This window comes from Pollachius pollachius, assembly GCF_949987615.1.
Source record: "Pollachius pollachius genome assembly, chromosome: 19".
Lineage (NCBI taxonomy): Eukaryota > Metazoa > Chordata > Actinopteri > Gadiformes > Gadidae > Pollachius > Pollachius pollachius.
Window position 1 is genome coordinate 10,570,360 of NC_136952.1, and position 16,858 is coordinate 10,587,217.

At 44.4% G+C, this 16,858-nt stretch overlaps 1 protein-coding gene across 1 annotated transcript; it reads left to right on the top strand.

Annotated features, from left to right (window-relative positions):
* Positions 1-4,858: 4,858 nt before the first annotated feature.
* On the top strand, positions 4,859-5,284 carry smim36 (small integral membrane protein 36; the record flags this gene model as incomplete). Its single annotated transcript, XM_079756824.1, has 1 exon — positions 4,859-5,284. The coding sequence occupies one exon, from the start codon at positions 4,859-4,861 to the stop codon at positions 5,282-5,284; it is 426 nt and encodes a 141-aa protein (XP_079612950.1).
* Between the last annotated feature and the right edge of the window lie 11,574 nt (positions 5,285-16,858).

Here is a 16,858-nt window from a genome sequence, read left to right on the forward strand (position 1 = left end):
CTTGCCATTAAAGTGCTGTTCTTTTATTTTGCGATGACGGGATAGGAAGGCTGATTATGATAGCTTTGTTAGAAATAACTGAAGGCCCAGTCATTGAGCAGTTAAAATCCAAGGTTGGTTTAAAAAATATATATATATATATATATATATATATATATATATATATATATATATTGAACTCCTATTAATTTGGAGCATTTTTACGTATAAAAGACACATGAAATGGAACAGTCAATTTAAGTTGTTTATGGATGTGACTTTTCAATGGGCTGAGGTTCAAACCTTTTTTTAATTTAACTGGGAAACAGTAAGTGGTGACGAGCCCCATCGGATTTTTTACAACAGCTAAACTTGAATCAAATTCTCATTCAACACATGTAGCTCTAAAAAACATCTGAAAACGATTTCCCCCGACACATTTCAAAGATATGCGTTCCCTCTAAGATCTTGGAGTAAAATTAAGCACATGGCTTGATGTTCGACAAAAAAGAAAAGGAATCAAAGAGTTTCCAATATAATGGATTTTTTTACAGAAACAGAAAACAAAAAAACGGCTTCTAATGTGAATGACTCATAAAAAACATCTTGTGCACGTGTCTCCAACCACATGCATCTGGGCTTCAGCGCACAAACACGGCTGGCTCCGATGTGTCTACAGGGGGACAGATCTTCTGATAAGCGACTGGCGAGGCCCCTCCTGTCGGCTTTTGGCCCCCACACATTACCTTCTCATCTGGTACCCACCTAGCAGCTACTGTGCCGGCGCTAACAACAATGGCAGCGGGGCACAGCTAGTCCCACTTGAGCAGGCGAGGCACTTCCTCTCCATGGCTACGACAAAGCTTTCTCTTTCTTTGTTGACATTCTTTTTTCTTTTTTCTTTTTTGCATTGTGCATCGCGATCTTTCATTTTGTTCATGTGTGGATTGATTTAAAAGGCGGCTGATAGGCCAACATTTTTTAAGTGTGCTCACTATGATGTAGGTCCTCTGGTTGGGGCTGTGGGCGATAGGGTGGGGCGGGCGTAGCGCAAAGTTTGGCCCAATGAAGGAAGTTCACATTGTGTTCAGACAGAATGGCCGCCACAGTAAAACAGGGGCACTGCCATTGGAGCTGAGGATCAGTCATAGTGATAAGAGCGTTCTGCCATCCGTTAGAGTTGACCGGCGTGTTCTCACAGCCTTGACAATCAAACTAGCTCCGTGTAGGCCTAATCTTACAGCCAACTTCATTTTGGAGTTAAAATACAAAGTACTTTCACATCAAAAGTAGGTGGCCTTCCCGAGCAATAAGGCAGCGGTTCTCTGATTGTTTCCTCCAGGTGCCACCGGTCTATGTAGGAAAGTCTCTTAATAAAATAAACCATCATGTCCGAGTTTGCAACCTTTTAGTCTTCGGGCTTCACACATAAGCTAGTACTGCTCTCCTTCACCGTTTACGATAAGCTTTTTTATTCATTATTTTTAGAAATATCTGCTGTCTTTCAGGCTTAAGCTCTAGCCTGTCTGTCTCCCCTCTCCTTAATAATTGCCTGAAAAGCTTAAACAGATGGAAGAGAAGTGTGTTGTTTGACTCTGTAAGGAATTGACTTTATTCGTGATAGGAGGGCCTTCATATATATATATATATATATAAAAAACATTTGAATGAATAGGTTATAACAATCAAAAGATGTAAAAGTCAGGTGTGTTCATTTGAAAGGTGTTGGGTTCAATCCCCAAGCTTTGCTTGTCAGGATCCTTCAACCAAATGCCTAACCCTTCCCCTGGTTGTTAATGATGTGTATCAAAAGGAACTCCAAGGCTGAAATAAGTTTCTAAATTATTAACAGTACGAAGCAGTGCATACAATTGTACACATAAAGCCTTCCGGGGAAGTTCCTGGGACTCAAACGTGAGCAGTTTGGTTGGTCGGACTGTATATAATGACATGTGAGCCATGGAGCCACTGGTAGGTCGTTTCAGCTTGTTTGGGTCCTCTCACTCCTAGCTGGGACATCCGCCTTGCGGTATTTATGAAGACTGTTATTTTTACACCACTCCGCCTGGTCGTCACTCATCAGTCTGCGGTCGAGGATAGTACAGAGGTGCCCTGCACTGGTATATCCTGATTCTGTTGTTTCACTGTCATTTGTTCTGAGTGCCTGGTCATTCTCTTTTCATTTGGATCGCATTTCATCGGGACAAAGAGAGGGGTTAAGTGGATTACAGACTGCAGTTACATGGTTCCTGTTTTTCAGCAGCATCTCATTTGTTAATGTTTTTGCCTTCCACCACAGGATTGTCAACTACAACAAAAATACTACTTTTACAACCAGACCAGTATTTTGAGTGCGTAATAATGTGGTTGTGATTGATCATGCCCAAACACAATACCACCAAGACAGATTAGAGATCAGATAAAACAGGGCAAGATACAATCAAATACACTGAGATCATACAACGCAAAATAATATGAGATAAGATCAAATATAATGCCACAATACACACATTATGCATTACATTCATGAGTGAAGCCTGCTGAATATCTATTTTTTTAGAGGTAACTTTCTTAAACATGACCCCATAATGACCATTACTATGATACATTTATGGATGCGTCTGTGTTTGGCTAATACCAACTGCCCGCCCCCCCCCCGATAGAGTGTCACCACTCGGATTGGGATTATAATCACAGGTGTCGCCCCTATTAGACTAAACAGAATGGATTAGAATGGATTCAATTATGAGATGGAAAATGGCAACTCTGTTTGGATATCCTATTTTATAGTTATTACTACAATGTGACATCATCCGACCAAATCAACCCATCCAAACTTGAATGGATTCACTGAATCCATTCAAGGTTCTGGATCAGGGATTCGTATTTAAAAGTATTCCAAAGTAGGTTTACATGTCGATCATACTAGAGACGAGGGTAATAGGTGGAATGTTTAATGTTTAATATTTATTGTAGTCCAGGCCTTACTGTGTGTAAATACTAGTTATGATTTGGTAATTTATCAGATGCTTGCATACAAAGCGATTTATAGTTTATTTAGATAGGTAAGTGTTAGGCATCGTGCTCAATGATGACTACAGGCACTGTGGCCATTGGGGATCTAACCAGAACCTTGTGGCTGTGAGTCAAACAGCCTGCTACCCACTACACTATCCTGACCCCCAGTGACAGAAATAGCCATGTCAATGAGTTTGATGGCGAGGGCAAAAAGCAGCTTAGATCTTTTTTTTGTGTGACCTTTGGCGGAAGATTTCCAATTTATAATCTCTGGTTATCGTCATGAGGGCTTTAGAAATGGCTGCCGTCTGTGGCTGTTCCCTGCACTCTTTAGCCGTTGTAAACACAATGAAAACAGCGCACAAACATATGTCTTACACATTGTCGTACACATATCAATTTGTACACAAAAAAAAGAGGCAGATGTACCATGCGGTTTACAAGAACAGATGCAAAAAGACAAAACAGCACACGCACACGCAGACACACACACACAAACACATGTGCCCTAGGATCAATGGGTCGCTGCAAAGGCTTTAGTCAGACATAGATCAAGGATCTGCTCCTCCTATTGTGTTAAGACGCTCGACATATGGCCTCAATGGAGAACCGCGGCTCCCTTCCTGTCGTTAATGAAATCCATGGCGTGGATGACAAAAAGGGCATCACCAATACACTGTTCAAGGGAAAGCCACGGCAACTAAACAACAAGGTCAAAGCCCGGTCGGGTGGAGGAAGAACGTGGGAAATACGCAATAGAACCAGAGATAGGTGAAGGAGGAGGAGGAAGAGGAAGAGGAAAAGGAGGAGAAGGAGGAGGAGGACTCATGGAGTAGTTTAATTGTATTCTTATAATCCAGGGGTAAATATGCGACCATTATGGTGTTATATTCTTCAATGCTATGTTTCTGCTGACTTTAAAATCCTTAAAATGGACACATTTAGAGATAAGACAAGCTGTGTTATCTGACTGTACATGCTTTTAATCTAATTTAATTTCAAATCTAAAACTAATCACCTACTGTGACATAATATTACGGTTATTTAATACAAATGACATGATTCCCCAAATCCTGAAAGTGACGCTGATGGCAAGCTGATAGGCCTGTATGACGTGTGTGTATGTGTGTGTGTGTGTGTGTGTGTGTGTGATGGCACACAGATTTATGAATTCACGTCCTCCATTTTGCTGTGCATAATTTTGCCTACTCCAACCTGCCACTCGATGTTCAGTTGGTAAAATTAAAATGGAAGCTTAAGTTATTAAACTGAGCAGCTTTGGTCATTGGCTGCAGAAATTCAAGGTTGGAGGAGCAGTGCGGATTAACATCCTTTGAGCACAAAGCCTTCATATCCATCCCAGCCTGCTGTCTCTCTCTGTCTCTCACCGTCTCTCTCTCTCTCTCTCTACTGGCTGTCACTCACTGATGCTCTTTGCTGATCCTCTCATTTCATTTCTCTGTGATGCCATTCTCTGTTTGCCTCCCTCTCCCCCCCCCGTCTCTCTCTCCCACGTTCCGCACGACCCAGCTGTCTTTGCCTTGTCCACTGTAACTGACATCATCACCGGACAGTCATCATCTGCTCCTACTCTGATTCCCCACGCGGCCTCAAACCTCCATCACTACAGCTCTGCACCCTCTCTCTCTCCCTCTCCCTCTCACTCTACCTCCCTCCCCATCTCCCTCTCTGTGGTCTTTCTTCCTCTCTGCCATCGCCTGACCCCCCCCCCCCCCCCCCCCTCCTCCCCCACGGCTCTAGATCCAGCAGGTTAGCAGCACTCTCCCCCCCCCCCTCTTTCCGTCTCCACCCCACCCCACCTTCACCTCCGGCGGCGGGCCGAGAGATATGCGTCGGCGCCATGGGTTTCATGGAGTTCTACCTGGAGATCGACCCCGTCACCCTGAACCTCATCATTCTGGTGGCCAGCTACGTCATCCTCCTGCTGGTCTTCCTCATCTCCTGCATCCTGTACGACTGCCGGGGCAAGGACCCCTCCAAGGAGTACGCGCCCGATGACACGCCGGCACCGGCCGCCGTTACTGCCGCCTCCGCCGCCGCCGGCGCCCCCTCAGGGTCGGCCCCGGGGGCCTCAGGGACCCACTCCGGCCAGTCGCCCATGCGACTGGTGGTGATGCAAAACTCGCCAACCTCCACCCGATACGAGCCCACCGAGATGGTGCCCGGGCACGCCGAACACCCCACGCCGGACCTCCACCGGGAGCGCGAGAGGGAGAGGGAGAGGGAGAGGGAGAGGGAGAGGGAGAAGAGGAGTACCCTTGTCTGAGGGTTCAGTGAGGGAGAAGGAGGCTGAGGTGGAGGAGACTTCTGGGTTATTTTGGTGGCACTGGCTGCTCCTGTCACTCTGTACAGTATTGTTTTTATAGACCTGTACATATTTGTATATATTTTGAACAACAACAAAAAAAGAACAATTTACGGAATACTTCCAGTGAATGCCGACGCCCAAGTTGCAGAGGTGAGCATGGGGAACAAACTCCAAATTTTTTTTTTGTTCCAGATACTGTATACACTTATGTACATTGGTTTCTCGTTTACGCTGTTATTTTAAGGTCATTGGGTCAAGGTCACTGTTCGGTAAATCAGGGTAAAGCCAGCTTGAACATTGTGCATTAGGAGGTTATTACAAATCATCATAGAGATATGGGCAAATTAATCTCCTTGTGTCAGAAGAATTTCACTGGATTTAGGATGCTTGTAAATGGGCACAACTAAAATGACGATAGGCCAGTTGACATGTAAATAGTGCAACACACGCACACACATTCAGGTATACTGACCCATGCAACATTTAGACTAAACAACATACTTATCACAGTGTTGTGTAACATATGCTTACAAAATATGGCTTTGGGCGGGGACAACGGCTTTCACATCTGGAAAGCTGTTGTAAGTTACAGCGGGTTGAAGATATACACGTCTCCTTGTAAGACCAACTTAGCCGTTGTGTACATCTTACATGCAGATTACACCATGGACTGCCAACTGGCACATATTCCCCCTGCCCTGTAATCAACATATGGAACGCATGGAGTGCTAGTTATTATAAGGGTGGTTCTTCTAATCACGCACATATGAAAAACAATGATTGTCTGCAATTATGGCTTTCCCCATAGCTCAGGGGCTTCAGTTGTTATTCATGCATAAATAACCCACTGGGGTGCCATGGTAAAGGTCGCAAATCAGCTGCTATGGCGATGGTCATGATTCTTGCTTATAGAATAATGGGGGGGGTGGGGAACCTCACACAGAGGACACAAAAAGGGGTTCAGGGTAGGCTAGTGATGTTTGACACCAAGCAGAAATGCTCTGGGTTCAAACTCCAATTTCCAGAGTCTACCTGTAGGGCATCCATGACCAAGTGGCCCTAAACCCGTACCACTCGTTAATTAATTGGCGAAAAAATGAAAACTTTGTGATCCCTGTGATTAAGGGCTCCATATATACATTTTGAATGACTTTGAATGGGGTTGGCTCCCAGTCCATCCCATAATATCCAGCCTTGCACCTTGAGTCTCTGTTGGCAATGTCTCTGTGAAGTCTTTGGAGATCAGAATAGCCACAACACCACACACACAGGAAATAATGAATGGATGGACTGACGTATAGCGTGCGTGTCGTGGGAACGTCACTCGGCTCCCGACGTCAGAGATCGCATGGCTCACGCAGCTCCGTCCATCAACAGATGTTTACGTGCAAACAGACTTATCACGGCAGTACAGTCGGAACAGCAATGGAGTCATGTGTCCTATCCCCCTCCTGTCTAAGGTGCCCTTAGCTAAGTGCTTTGTCCGGCTAAGTGGCTCTGCGTGACCATCTGGATCGCCACGTTTTTCTAGCGCAGCATCAAATGCTTAGCATAGCACTTAGTGTAGCATTCGTGCTTAGCTTTGCACACCTCTAGTCTGTGAATGAACAGCATTCATTCAGAATGATGGGGGAGATAGTTGGACATGCATGCATTCACTCAATGGATATGCATATATCATTCATACCTCCATCGTCATGACTGTAAAATCGTTCTAAATGGTTTCTGTGTCCAGAAAAACTCTTGCTTGGATCCATAATAACAATGATTCTTCTGGCCCGATTTTGCAGGATAACAGGATAACTCTGGGATGAAAAAGAAGACAAAACAGTAAAGTACATCCCGGAACACCTTCTGGCTCAAGTTACCAGAACCTTCCCGCCTGTCTTCCTCAGCATGGGGCAGCCCTGGTCACATCGGACCCGGCTCAGGCAACACCAGAACAAATGTATTCTATTCAGATCAACTGATGTACGGTGAAGTACTGTTGAAACAAAAACATTTCAACTGTAAACACACTCTCCAGTCAAACAAGTCGGAACGATCCCTCCAAAGACAGAAGGAGACAGGATTTGCGACGGCTTCTTAGACATAATTGGAACTGCTACATTTGAGAGGAACGTGTATAAATGGACGGAAGAGGCAACGCAACCCCATAGCCTTTCTTTTGCCAACTCTCACTTACCTTTATTTCTTCTGGCTTTTATGATTCTGTGTTTGTTTTTTCTTAATCAAATGTTTTAAATGTTTTCCGAACTTTGGTGTCCTACAATTGGATGAGTGCCAGTTATAATTTTATATATACTGTATACATATTATATATTAGTAATATATTAGACAATCTAACAATATATCAATGATTAAATATGTTTATAATAATATTGGCTGAAAAGAGATTGGGAAATGAATTCCCCATTTCATCTCTTCTTGTTGCAATTATACATGATGAAACATCGACAACGACAATGTTGTACAACATGTTCTAAATTGCCTTTATAATAACTATTTCTTTGTTGTACTTCCTCCGGTCTCCTTTGGAAGGATGTTTATGTCACTCCTGGAATCTAATACATGCTCTAAGGAATGGTGGCAAGTAAACGTATCTATCCCCTGTCCTAGATAATTCCGTACATTGTTGAATTAAAAATGAAAAAGAACCACCCAAGCTCCATGTTTAAGTCATACACAGTGCCTGCATCGATGTCAGCCATCGCCTGCTCCCAGGAGACCTTCCAGGCCGTCATCAGGGCCCCGGCAGCTGATTGGCCCTGACACGGTCCAGCGAGATGAAACAACACCGGGGCCTTCAGCGTGTGCTCTCGCAGCAACAGATTCACCAACGCCAAATCCGCTTAGATAAATAAAACCCGCTAAAAAAAATGACAACCAAAAAAACGAATGGGCCGGGCGGCTCAGTCAGTGGCCGTCATGCCAGCCAAGGGACCAATGGTAGGGGCTTGCACGTATTACGCAGATATTCTCCCTGCCATATATCATGTTTGTGGGATTACTGCACTACGTATTATCAGTTTTTTTGGTGGTGTGTGTGTCTCTTTGCTGGAGAGGGGTGGGGGGTTACATAAACTCCACCAGGTTGCTGACAGACTGGCATTTGTGCTCGCTGCTTATCACTATTGCCGCGTACGCACGTGACACCGAAGACTCAAGTGAGAACTTTGAGGCGCCACGGAGGCCAACATGGTGGCTGAGTGGCTGGGATGTCAGACATTCCGCCGAGGAAGATCCATGGCCTTGCATAGCTCGGTAGGTAAGGCATGGCAATAACAATGCCAATGTAAGGGCCCGCCTTCAGACCTCGTCTGAGCTAAAAATATACCCACTGGTGGACGTGTGTGGAGCTTTACTTGAAAGCAGCAGCTGAACAAAAATCTGCATCCCACCACTAGGTTATAGCCTAGATTTTGGGCCCCTAAATTGAATCTTATGTTTACAGACACTAGGTGGTTGAAGAGTATTTGAGAAGGTGTAAGATAAACTGACCCCCACTTCGTACTGCTGGGGTGCGCTGACGTCACTCCCTCTCCTGCCCTCAGTCTGCGCCCTGATTTTACCGCCTTCGCTCTCCACCACAATCCTAATTTATTTAAAAGCGGAAATCCCTGCTTAATGATCCAGTGCATTAGTACCATTCAATTGACTCTTTGTGTCAGAAAAATATCAAATACATTTGAACAGCAAGATTAATGCAGAGAAAAAATTATCCAACGCAAGGATAATTTGCCAACACAGTTTCAGAGATTTCCAAAAGTTTTGTTTCTGGCCAAGGTATATAAAATTGCATTCTATGCTATGCCTGTTGTTGCATATCACCAGCAATCTTGATACAACATTTACACATGTGTAGTATAAAGTCACAATGTATAAAATTGAGTCCCTCGCAGTTAGGGCCCGTGTCCACAAAGGCGTCCTTTTTCAGGGTGCTCCCCCTTTTTCGTGCAGCCGCTCCCAGCGCTCCTAGATGAAAATATCTAAACTTTTCCGAAAAACGGTTGGTGTCGTCACAGCCACTCCTTTTCTGGCAACCAATCATATTTAGATGGGGGCGGGACTTGTAACTCTCATAAACAATAAAATTGATGAAAAACTTGTTCTTGCTGTGTCCGTCTATCCGGAACTTTATGATATATCAGATATAGATATTTACAAGAAACCACGTGCAAGGGTCCATCACACAATGGCGGTTTGTGATATTTTGTCATTGAAAAAAATGTGCAGCGTGTTTTTTTTCCTCTCACCGAACAAGAGTTTCATACCAACCCCCTGCCAGCTATTTTCCGCCAGAAAAGTTTGCTACAGTGGGGCAAAAAAGTATTTAGTCAGCCTCCAATTGTGCAAGTTCTCCCACTTAAAAAGATGAGAGAGATTTTTTTAAAAAAAAATCTAGAAAATCACATTGTCTGATTTTTAAAGAATTTATTTTCAAATTATGGTGGAAAATAAGTATTTGGTCAATAACAAAAGGTCATCTCAATACTTTGTTACATGCCCTTTGTTAGCAATGACAGAGGTCAAACGTTTTCTGTAAGTCTTTACAAGGTTTTCACACACTGCTGCTGGTATTTTGGCCCATTCCTCCATGCAGATCTCCTCTAGAGCAGTGATGTTTTTGGGCCTTCGCTGGGCAACACAGACTTTCAACTCCCTCCAAAGATTTTCTATGGGGTTGAGATCTGGAGACTTGCTAGGCCACTCCAGGACCTTGAAATGCTTCTTACGAAGCCACTCCTTCGTTGCCCGGGCGGTGTGTTTGGGGTCATTGTCATGCTGAAAGACCCAGCCACGTTTCATCTTCAGCGCCCTTGCTGATGGAAGGAGGTTTTCACTCAAAATCTCACGATACATGGCCCCATTCATTCTTTCCGTCACACGGATCAGACGTCCTGGTCCCTTGGCAGAAAAACAGCCCCAAAGCATGATGTTTCCACCCCCATGCTTCACTGTAGGTATGGTGTTATTTGGATGCAACTCAGCATTCTTTCTCCTCCAAACACGACGAGTTGAGTTTTTACCAAAAAGTTCTATTTTGGTTTCATCTGACCATATGACATTCTCCCAATCATGTTCTGGATCATCCAAATGCTATCTAGCAAACTTCAAACGGGCCCGGACATGCACTGGCTTTAGCAGGGGGACACGTCTGGCACTGCAGGATTTGAGTCCCTGGCGGCGTAGTGTGTTAGTGATGGTAGCCTTTGTTACTTTGGTCCCAGCTCTCTGGAGGTCATTCACTAGGTCCCCCCGTGTGGTTCTGGGATTTTTGTTCACCGTTCTTGTGATCATTTTGACCCCACAGGGTGAGATCTTGCGTGGAGCCCCAGATCGAGGGAGATTATCAGTGGTCTTGTATGTATTCCATTTCCTAATAATTGCTCCCACAGTTGATTTCTTCACACCAAGCTGCTTACCTATTGCAGATTCAGACTTCCCAGCCTGGTGCAGGTCTACAATTGTATTTCTGGTGTCCTTTGACAGCTCTTTGGTCTTGGCCATAGTGGAGTTTGGAGTGTGACTGTTTGAGGTTGTGGACAGGTGTCTTTTATACTGATAAGGAGTTCAAACATGTGCCATTAATACAGGTAAACAGCCTCTTAAAGAAGAAGAAGTTACAGGTCTGTGACAGCCAGAAATCTTGCTGGTTTGTAGGTGACCAAATACTTATTTTCCACCATAATTTGCAAATAAATTCTTAAAAAATCAGACAAGGTGATTTTCTGGATTTTTTTTTTCATTTTGTCTCTCATAGCTGAGGTTTACCTATGATGAAAATTACAGGCCTCTCTTGTCTTTTTAAGTGGGAGAACTTGCACAATTGGTGGCTGACTAAATACTTTTTTGCCCCACTGTATGTGGACCCGGGGCCTAGAGCTTAGATCGGACCCGGGGCCTAGAGCTTAGATCGGGCCCAGAAAATCAAGCCCGACCCGACCCGAGCCTGTGCACGTTCTGTCCAAGCCCGGCCCGGCCCGACACATTAACTGTGATTATTAGCCCATTATTTCAACCCAACATTTTTTTTGGGCTGTTATATCTGACGTTCTGAAATACAATTCTGAGTTGTTTGAACTACAGAAATCTGTTAAGAATTATCTAATATATAATGCAACAAGGACGAAGCATGTAACTACGCTGTTTGTTTATTCAAAATTGAATTGATTGCAAAAAAGATCTGAATGAACAAACGTGAACAATGATGAACGCAGACAATGAACGAGAATGAAGTACAGCACAGCAGGCCTGTTGTGTTGCAGACACGTGAGCTGCAACATATGTGGCGTTTGTTTTTTTCCACTTTGTGTAACTTTGTACCAATGGCGGTTCTACACGGGGGCCCACGGGGGCCCGTGCCCCTGTGGACATGTCCCTGGCCCCCCCTGTGGCCCCACCGTGCTGACCAAATAAAACAATTATGAATTGATTATGATTTTACACGCGAGTGCCAAAAGCGGAACTAATGCGACGCAACGTTCTACACGGGTAAATTAGAGCGGCGCACCCAAACGGCGCACCCAAACATTGTTGCTGCACGTTCTACACGGGTAAATTAGAGCGGCGCACCCAAACGGCGCACCCAAACATTGTTGCTGCACGTTCTACACGGGTAAATTAGAGCGGCGCACCCAAACGGCGCACCCAACCACTGTGTTGCTGCTGCTCGGTGAATGCGAGCTCAGCAAATACTCCTGGAGAATTTCTTTCACACTCAGGTACTATTACAATGGGGCCATTAAGGAGAGTTTTCTCCATTTTGAATCTGCAGAGAGGTTAGATGCAGCAAGCCTAACTGGAAAAATAGTGAACTTACTGGAAAGTTACGGCCTGAACTACAAAAATAACCTTGTAGGCCAAGCATACGATGGTGCTGCCGTTATGAGCGGTAAACATTCAGGGGTTCAGGCAAGGATCAAAGAACAGGCTAAATTTGCCTTCTACATTCATTGTAGTGCACACTGTCTCAATTTAGTGTTAGTTGATGTAGTCAAAAATGTCCCAGAAACAGAGGAGTTTTTTTCTTTGTTAAAGAGCCTTTATATTTTTACCTCTGGCTCATATGTGCACCCAAAATGGCTGTCTCTCCAAAAAGAAATGTATGGCAAAACAAGAGAGTTGCAACGTTTAAGCGACACACGTTGGGCATGCCGATTTCTAGCACTACGCAACATAATTGACACTCTACCTGCCCTTAAACGACTACTGCAACAGATTGCTCAAGAACGCCACAGTGAAAGAACTGTTGAGGCCCGAGGTCTTCTGAAGTACAGCACAGCAGGCCTGTTGTGATGCAGACACGTGAGCTGCAACATATGTGGCGTTTTTTGTTTTTTTCCACTTTGTGTAACTTTGTACCAATGGCGGTTCTACACGGGGGCCCACGGGGGCCCGTGCCCCTGTGGACATGTCCCTGGCCCCCCCTGTGGCCCCACCGTGCTGACCAAATAAAACAATTATGAATTGATTATGATTTTACACGCGAGTGCCAAAAGCGGAACTAATGCGACGCAACGTTCTACACGGGTAAATTAGAGCGGCGCACCCAAACGGCGCACCCAAACATTGTTGCTGCACGTTCTACACGGGTAAATTAGAGCGGCGCACCCAAACGGCGCACCCAAACATTGTTGCTGCACGTTCTACACGGGTAAATTAGAGCGGCGCACCCAAACGGCGCACCCAACCACTGTGTTGCTGCTGCTCGGTGAATGCGAGCTCAGCAAATACTCCTGGAGAATTTCTTTCACACTCAGGTACTATTACAATGGGGCCATTAAGGAGAGTTTTCTCCATTTTGAATCTGCAGAGAGGTTAGATGCAGCAAGCCTAACTGGAAAAATAGTGAACTTACTGGAAAGTTACGGCCTGAACTACAAAAATAACCTTGTAGGCCAAGCATACGATGGCGCTGCCGTTATGAGCGGTAAACATTCAGGGGTTCAGGCAAGGATCAAAGAACAGGCTAAATTTGCCTTCTACATTCATTGTAGTGCACACTGTCTCAATTTAGTGTTAGTTGATGTAGTCAAAAATGTCCCAGAAACAGAGGAGTTTTTTTCTTTGTTAAAGAGCCTTTATATTTTTACCTCTGGCTCATATGTGCACCCAAAATGGCTGTCTCTCCAAAAAGAAATGTATGGCAAAACAAGAGAGTTGCAACGTTTAAGCGACACACGTTGGGCATGCCGATTTCTAGCACTACGCAACATAATTGACACTCTACCTGCCCTTAAACGACTACTGCAACAGATTGCTCAAGAACGCCACAGTGAAAGAACTGTTGAGGCCCGAGGTCTTCTGAAGTACAGCACAGCAGGCCTGTTGTGATGCAGACACGTGAGCTGCAACATATGTGGCGTTTTTTGTTTTTTTCCACTTTGTGTAACTTTGTACCAATGGCGGTTCTACACGGGGGCCCACGGGGGCCCGTGCCCCTGTGGACATGTCCCTGGCCCCCCCTGTGGCCCCACCGTGCTGACCAAATAAAACAATTATGAATTGATTATGATTTTACACGCGAGTGCCAAAAGCGGAACTAATGCGACGCAACGTTCTACACGGGTAAATTAGAGCGGCGCACCCAAACGGCGCACCCAAACATTGTTGCTGCACGTTCTACACGGGTAAATTAGAACGGCGCACCCAAACGGCGCACCTAAACATTGTTGCTGCACGTTCTACACGGGTAAATTAGAGCGGCGCACCCAAACGGCGCACCCAACCACTGTGTTGCTGCTGCTCGGTGAATGCGAGCTCAGCAAATACTCCTGGAGAAAGAAAGGAGCTACGATTTCTCCTGTTGCAAAAGTCGAAGGTAAGCAAAACGATTTAATCTTTTATGTGACTTGTTGTTCTTGTTGATCTTCCCGTGTTAAGTAGGGAGAGATGGTTATGCAACGAAGTGTAATGCATGCCCCTACGATTTTTTCGTCTAATAGCAGCTATCATGAAATGAGGAAAGAATATAGCATCCTTTTTTGCCCCAGTAAACAAAAAAGTGAAAGAAACAGCAGTGAGAGAAACAAGTCAAGGTATTGAGAGAGCTGAGGAGCAGGAAGAGGGAGAGTCGGAGGAGGTTGGAGAGAGGGCATGTGATGAACGTGAGGGCTCTGACACAGAGAGGGAAATTTCAGAGAGTGAGAAGGATGAAGAAGAGGGTGAGGAGGAAGAAAACATACAGAGACAGAGAGAGAAACAGCCAGAGGTACAGCAAGTAAATCCATGTGGATCAAGTACTGCAGGTTTGTGATGAAGAAGGTTATTTCTGTTTGCAAAGTAGTGCAATTACAATTTCATTGTAGGTCTACTGTGTATCCTTAAAATTATGCTTTCTGCTGTAAATTCAATTTGTGCCAATATGGCACAAACTTGAACTACATGCAGATATACATGCGTAAGTAAATAAATGTTGTAGTTGTGCTCTATGTTTACTGTACATCTTTCTACAGATATCAGCAAGTCCAAGAATGATGCGCCAGTACAGCCGAACTTGAATATATTCCCAACCACTTTGATGGGGGACAGAAGACGGTGCTTCAGGCAAAACTGGTATACTCTTCATCCATGGCTTGAGTATTCTGTCATAATGGACTCTACATATTGCTATGCAAGTAGACATTTTAGCACACCAAAGGCCCCTGACACTGTTTTTGTTTCAACCCCTGGGTTTAGAAACTGGAAAAATGCAACTATGAGAAAGGCAGGGTTTTCAGTTCATGCAAAGTCTGAGCGACACAAGTGTGCGATGATAGCATGGCGGGATTATCAAAGTGCTGTTAAAAATGATGCAACACTAGCAGATATCCTTAACAAAGAACACACTAAACAAGTACAAGAAAATCGGGCATACATTAAAACAATTGGGGAAGTGCTGTTACTTACAGCTACACAAAACATAGCACAAAGAGGGCATGATGAATCTGAAGAGTCCAATAACAAAGGAAACTTTAGGGAAATTCTTAGCACAGTTGCTAACCACGACCCACTTGTTAAGAGAAGATTAACTTCTATTAACAATGCAAAGTACACAAGCAAGATCATCCAGAATGAGGTTTTGGGTTGTTTGGCAGAAATGGTTCGTTCTGAAATCATAGAAGAAGTGAATAACAGTGAGGTTTTCAGCATCATGGCAGATGAAACAAAGGATGTTTCAAAAAGTGAACAGATTTCTTTCACACTCAGGTACTATTACAATGGGGCCATTAAGGAGAGTTTTCTCCATTTTGAATCTGCAGAGAGGTTAGATGCAGCAAGCCTAACTGGAAAAATAGTGAACTTACTGGAAAGTTACGGCCTGAACTACAAAAATAACCTTGTAGGCCAAGCATACGATGGCGCTGCCGTTATGAGCGGTAAACATTCAGGGGTTCAGGCAAGGATCAAAGAACAGGCTAAATTTGCCTTCTACATTCATTGTAGTGCACACTGTCTCTCCAAAAAGAAATGTATGGCAAAACAAGAGAGTTGCAACGTTTAAGCGACACACGTTGGGCATGCCGATTTCTAGCACTACGCAACATAATTGACACTCTACCTGCCCTTAAACGACTACTGCAACAGATTGCTCAAGAACGCCACAGTGAAAGAACTGTTGAGGCCCGAGGTCTTCTGCCTCAAATTGACCTACAATTTGTTGTGCACCTTGTCACTCTTAGTAAGTTGTTTGGGGAGACAAAACTACTGTCTGACATGTTACAGTCACAAACTGTTGATCTGGCTAGAGCTGTTGACTTGGTAAATGCTTTAGTCCAGACATTGAAAGACCACAGGCAGGAGTCTTTCTTTGATAAGTTGTGGGATGAAGCATTGACTATTTGTGAGCACTGTGATTCTGCACCATCAGTGGCAAAACGTCAGACAATGCTGAGCACTAGGCTCAGTGGCTACTGCACACTAAGCACTGTTGGTCAGAGGGAGGTAGAACGTGACAAAGCTATGTTTTACACATCATTTTTCTATCCTGTAATTGACAGCATGCTCAAGGAGTTGAACAGACGTTTCTCCAATACCAACTGTGAGCTCATGACAAGTATACAGTCTCTCAACCCCCAGAGTGATGCCTTTTTAAAGGAGACAAATGTTTTTTCATTTGGCCGTTTGTACAATGCAGACATTGATGATTTAGGGCATGAGCTCCATCAATTTAAGAGAGTTTTGGACAGAAAAATACAGAGTGGTGAAATTACAAAGCCATGCAATACAGTTGAGCTGGTTTGTTTTATTGAGCCATACAGGGAAGTTTTCTTTGAACTCTTTAGACTGTGCAAGATTGCCGTAACCCTTCCTGTAAGCTCAGCCTCTTGCGAACGCAGTTTCTCCACACTGAAACTGATCAAAACCTTCCTGCGGTCCACCACTACTGACATGAGACTCAGTGATCTTGGTGTCCTGAGCATAGAGTCCAGAAGGGCCAAGGCTCTGGATCTGGATGCATTTGTGGACCGTTTTGCCAGACAGCACAACCGCCGTATCCTGTTGTTGTAGTGTAGTGTTTACATTAATAGGTAATGTCACAATTTTATA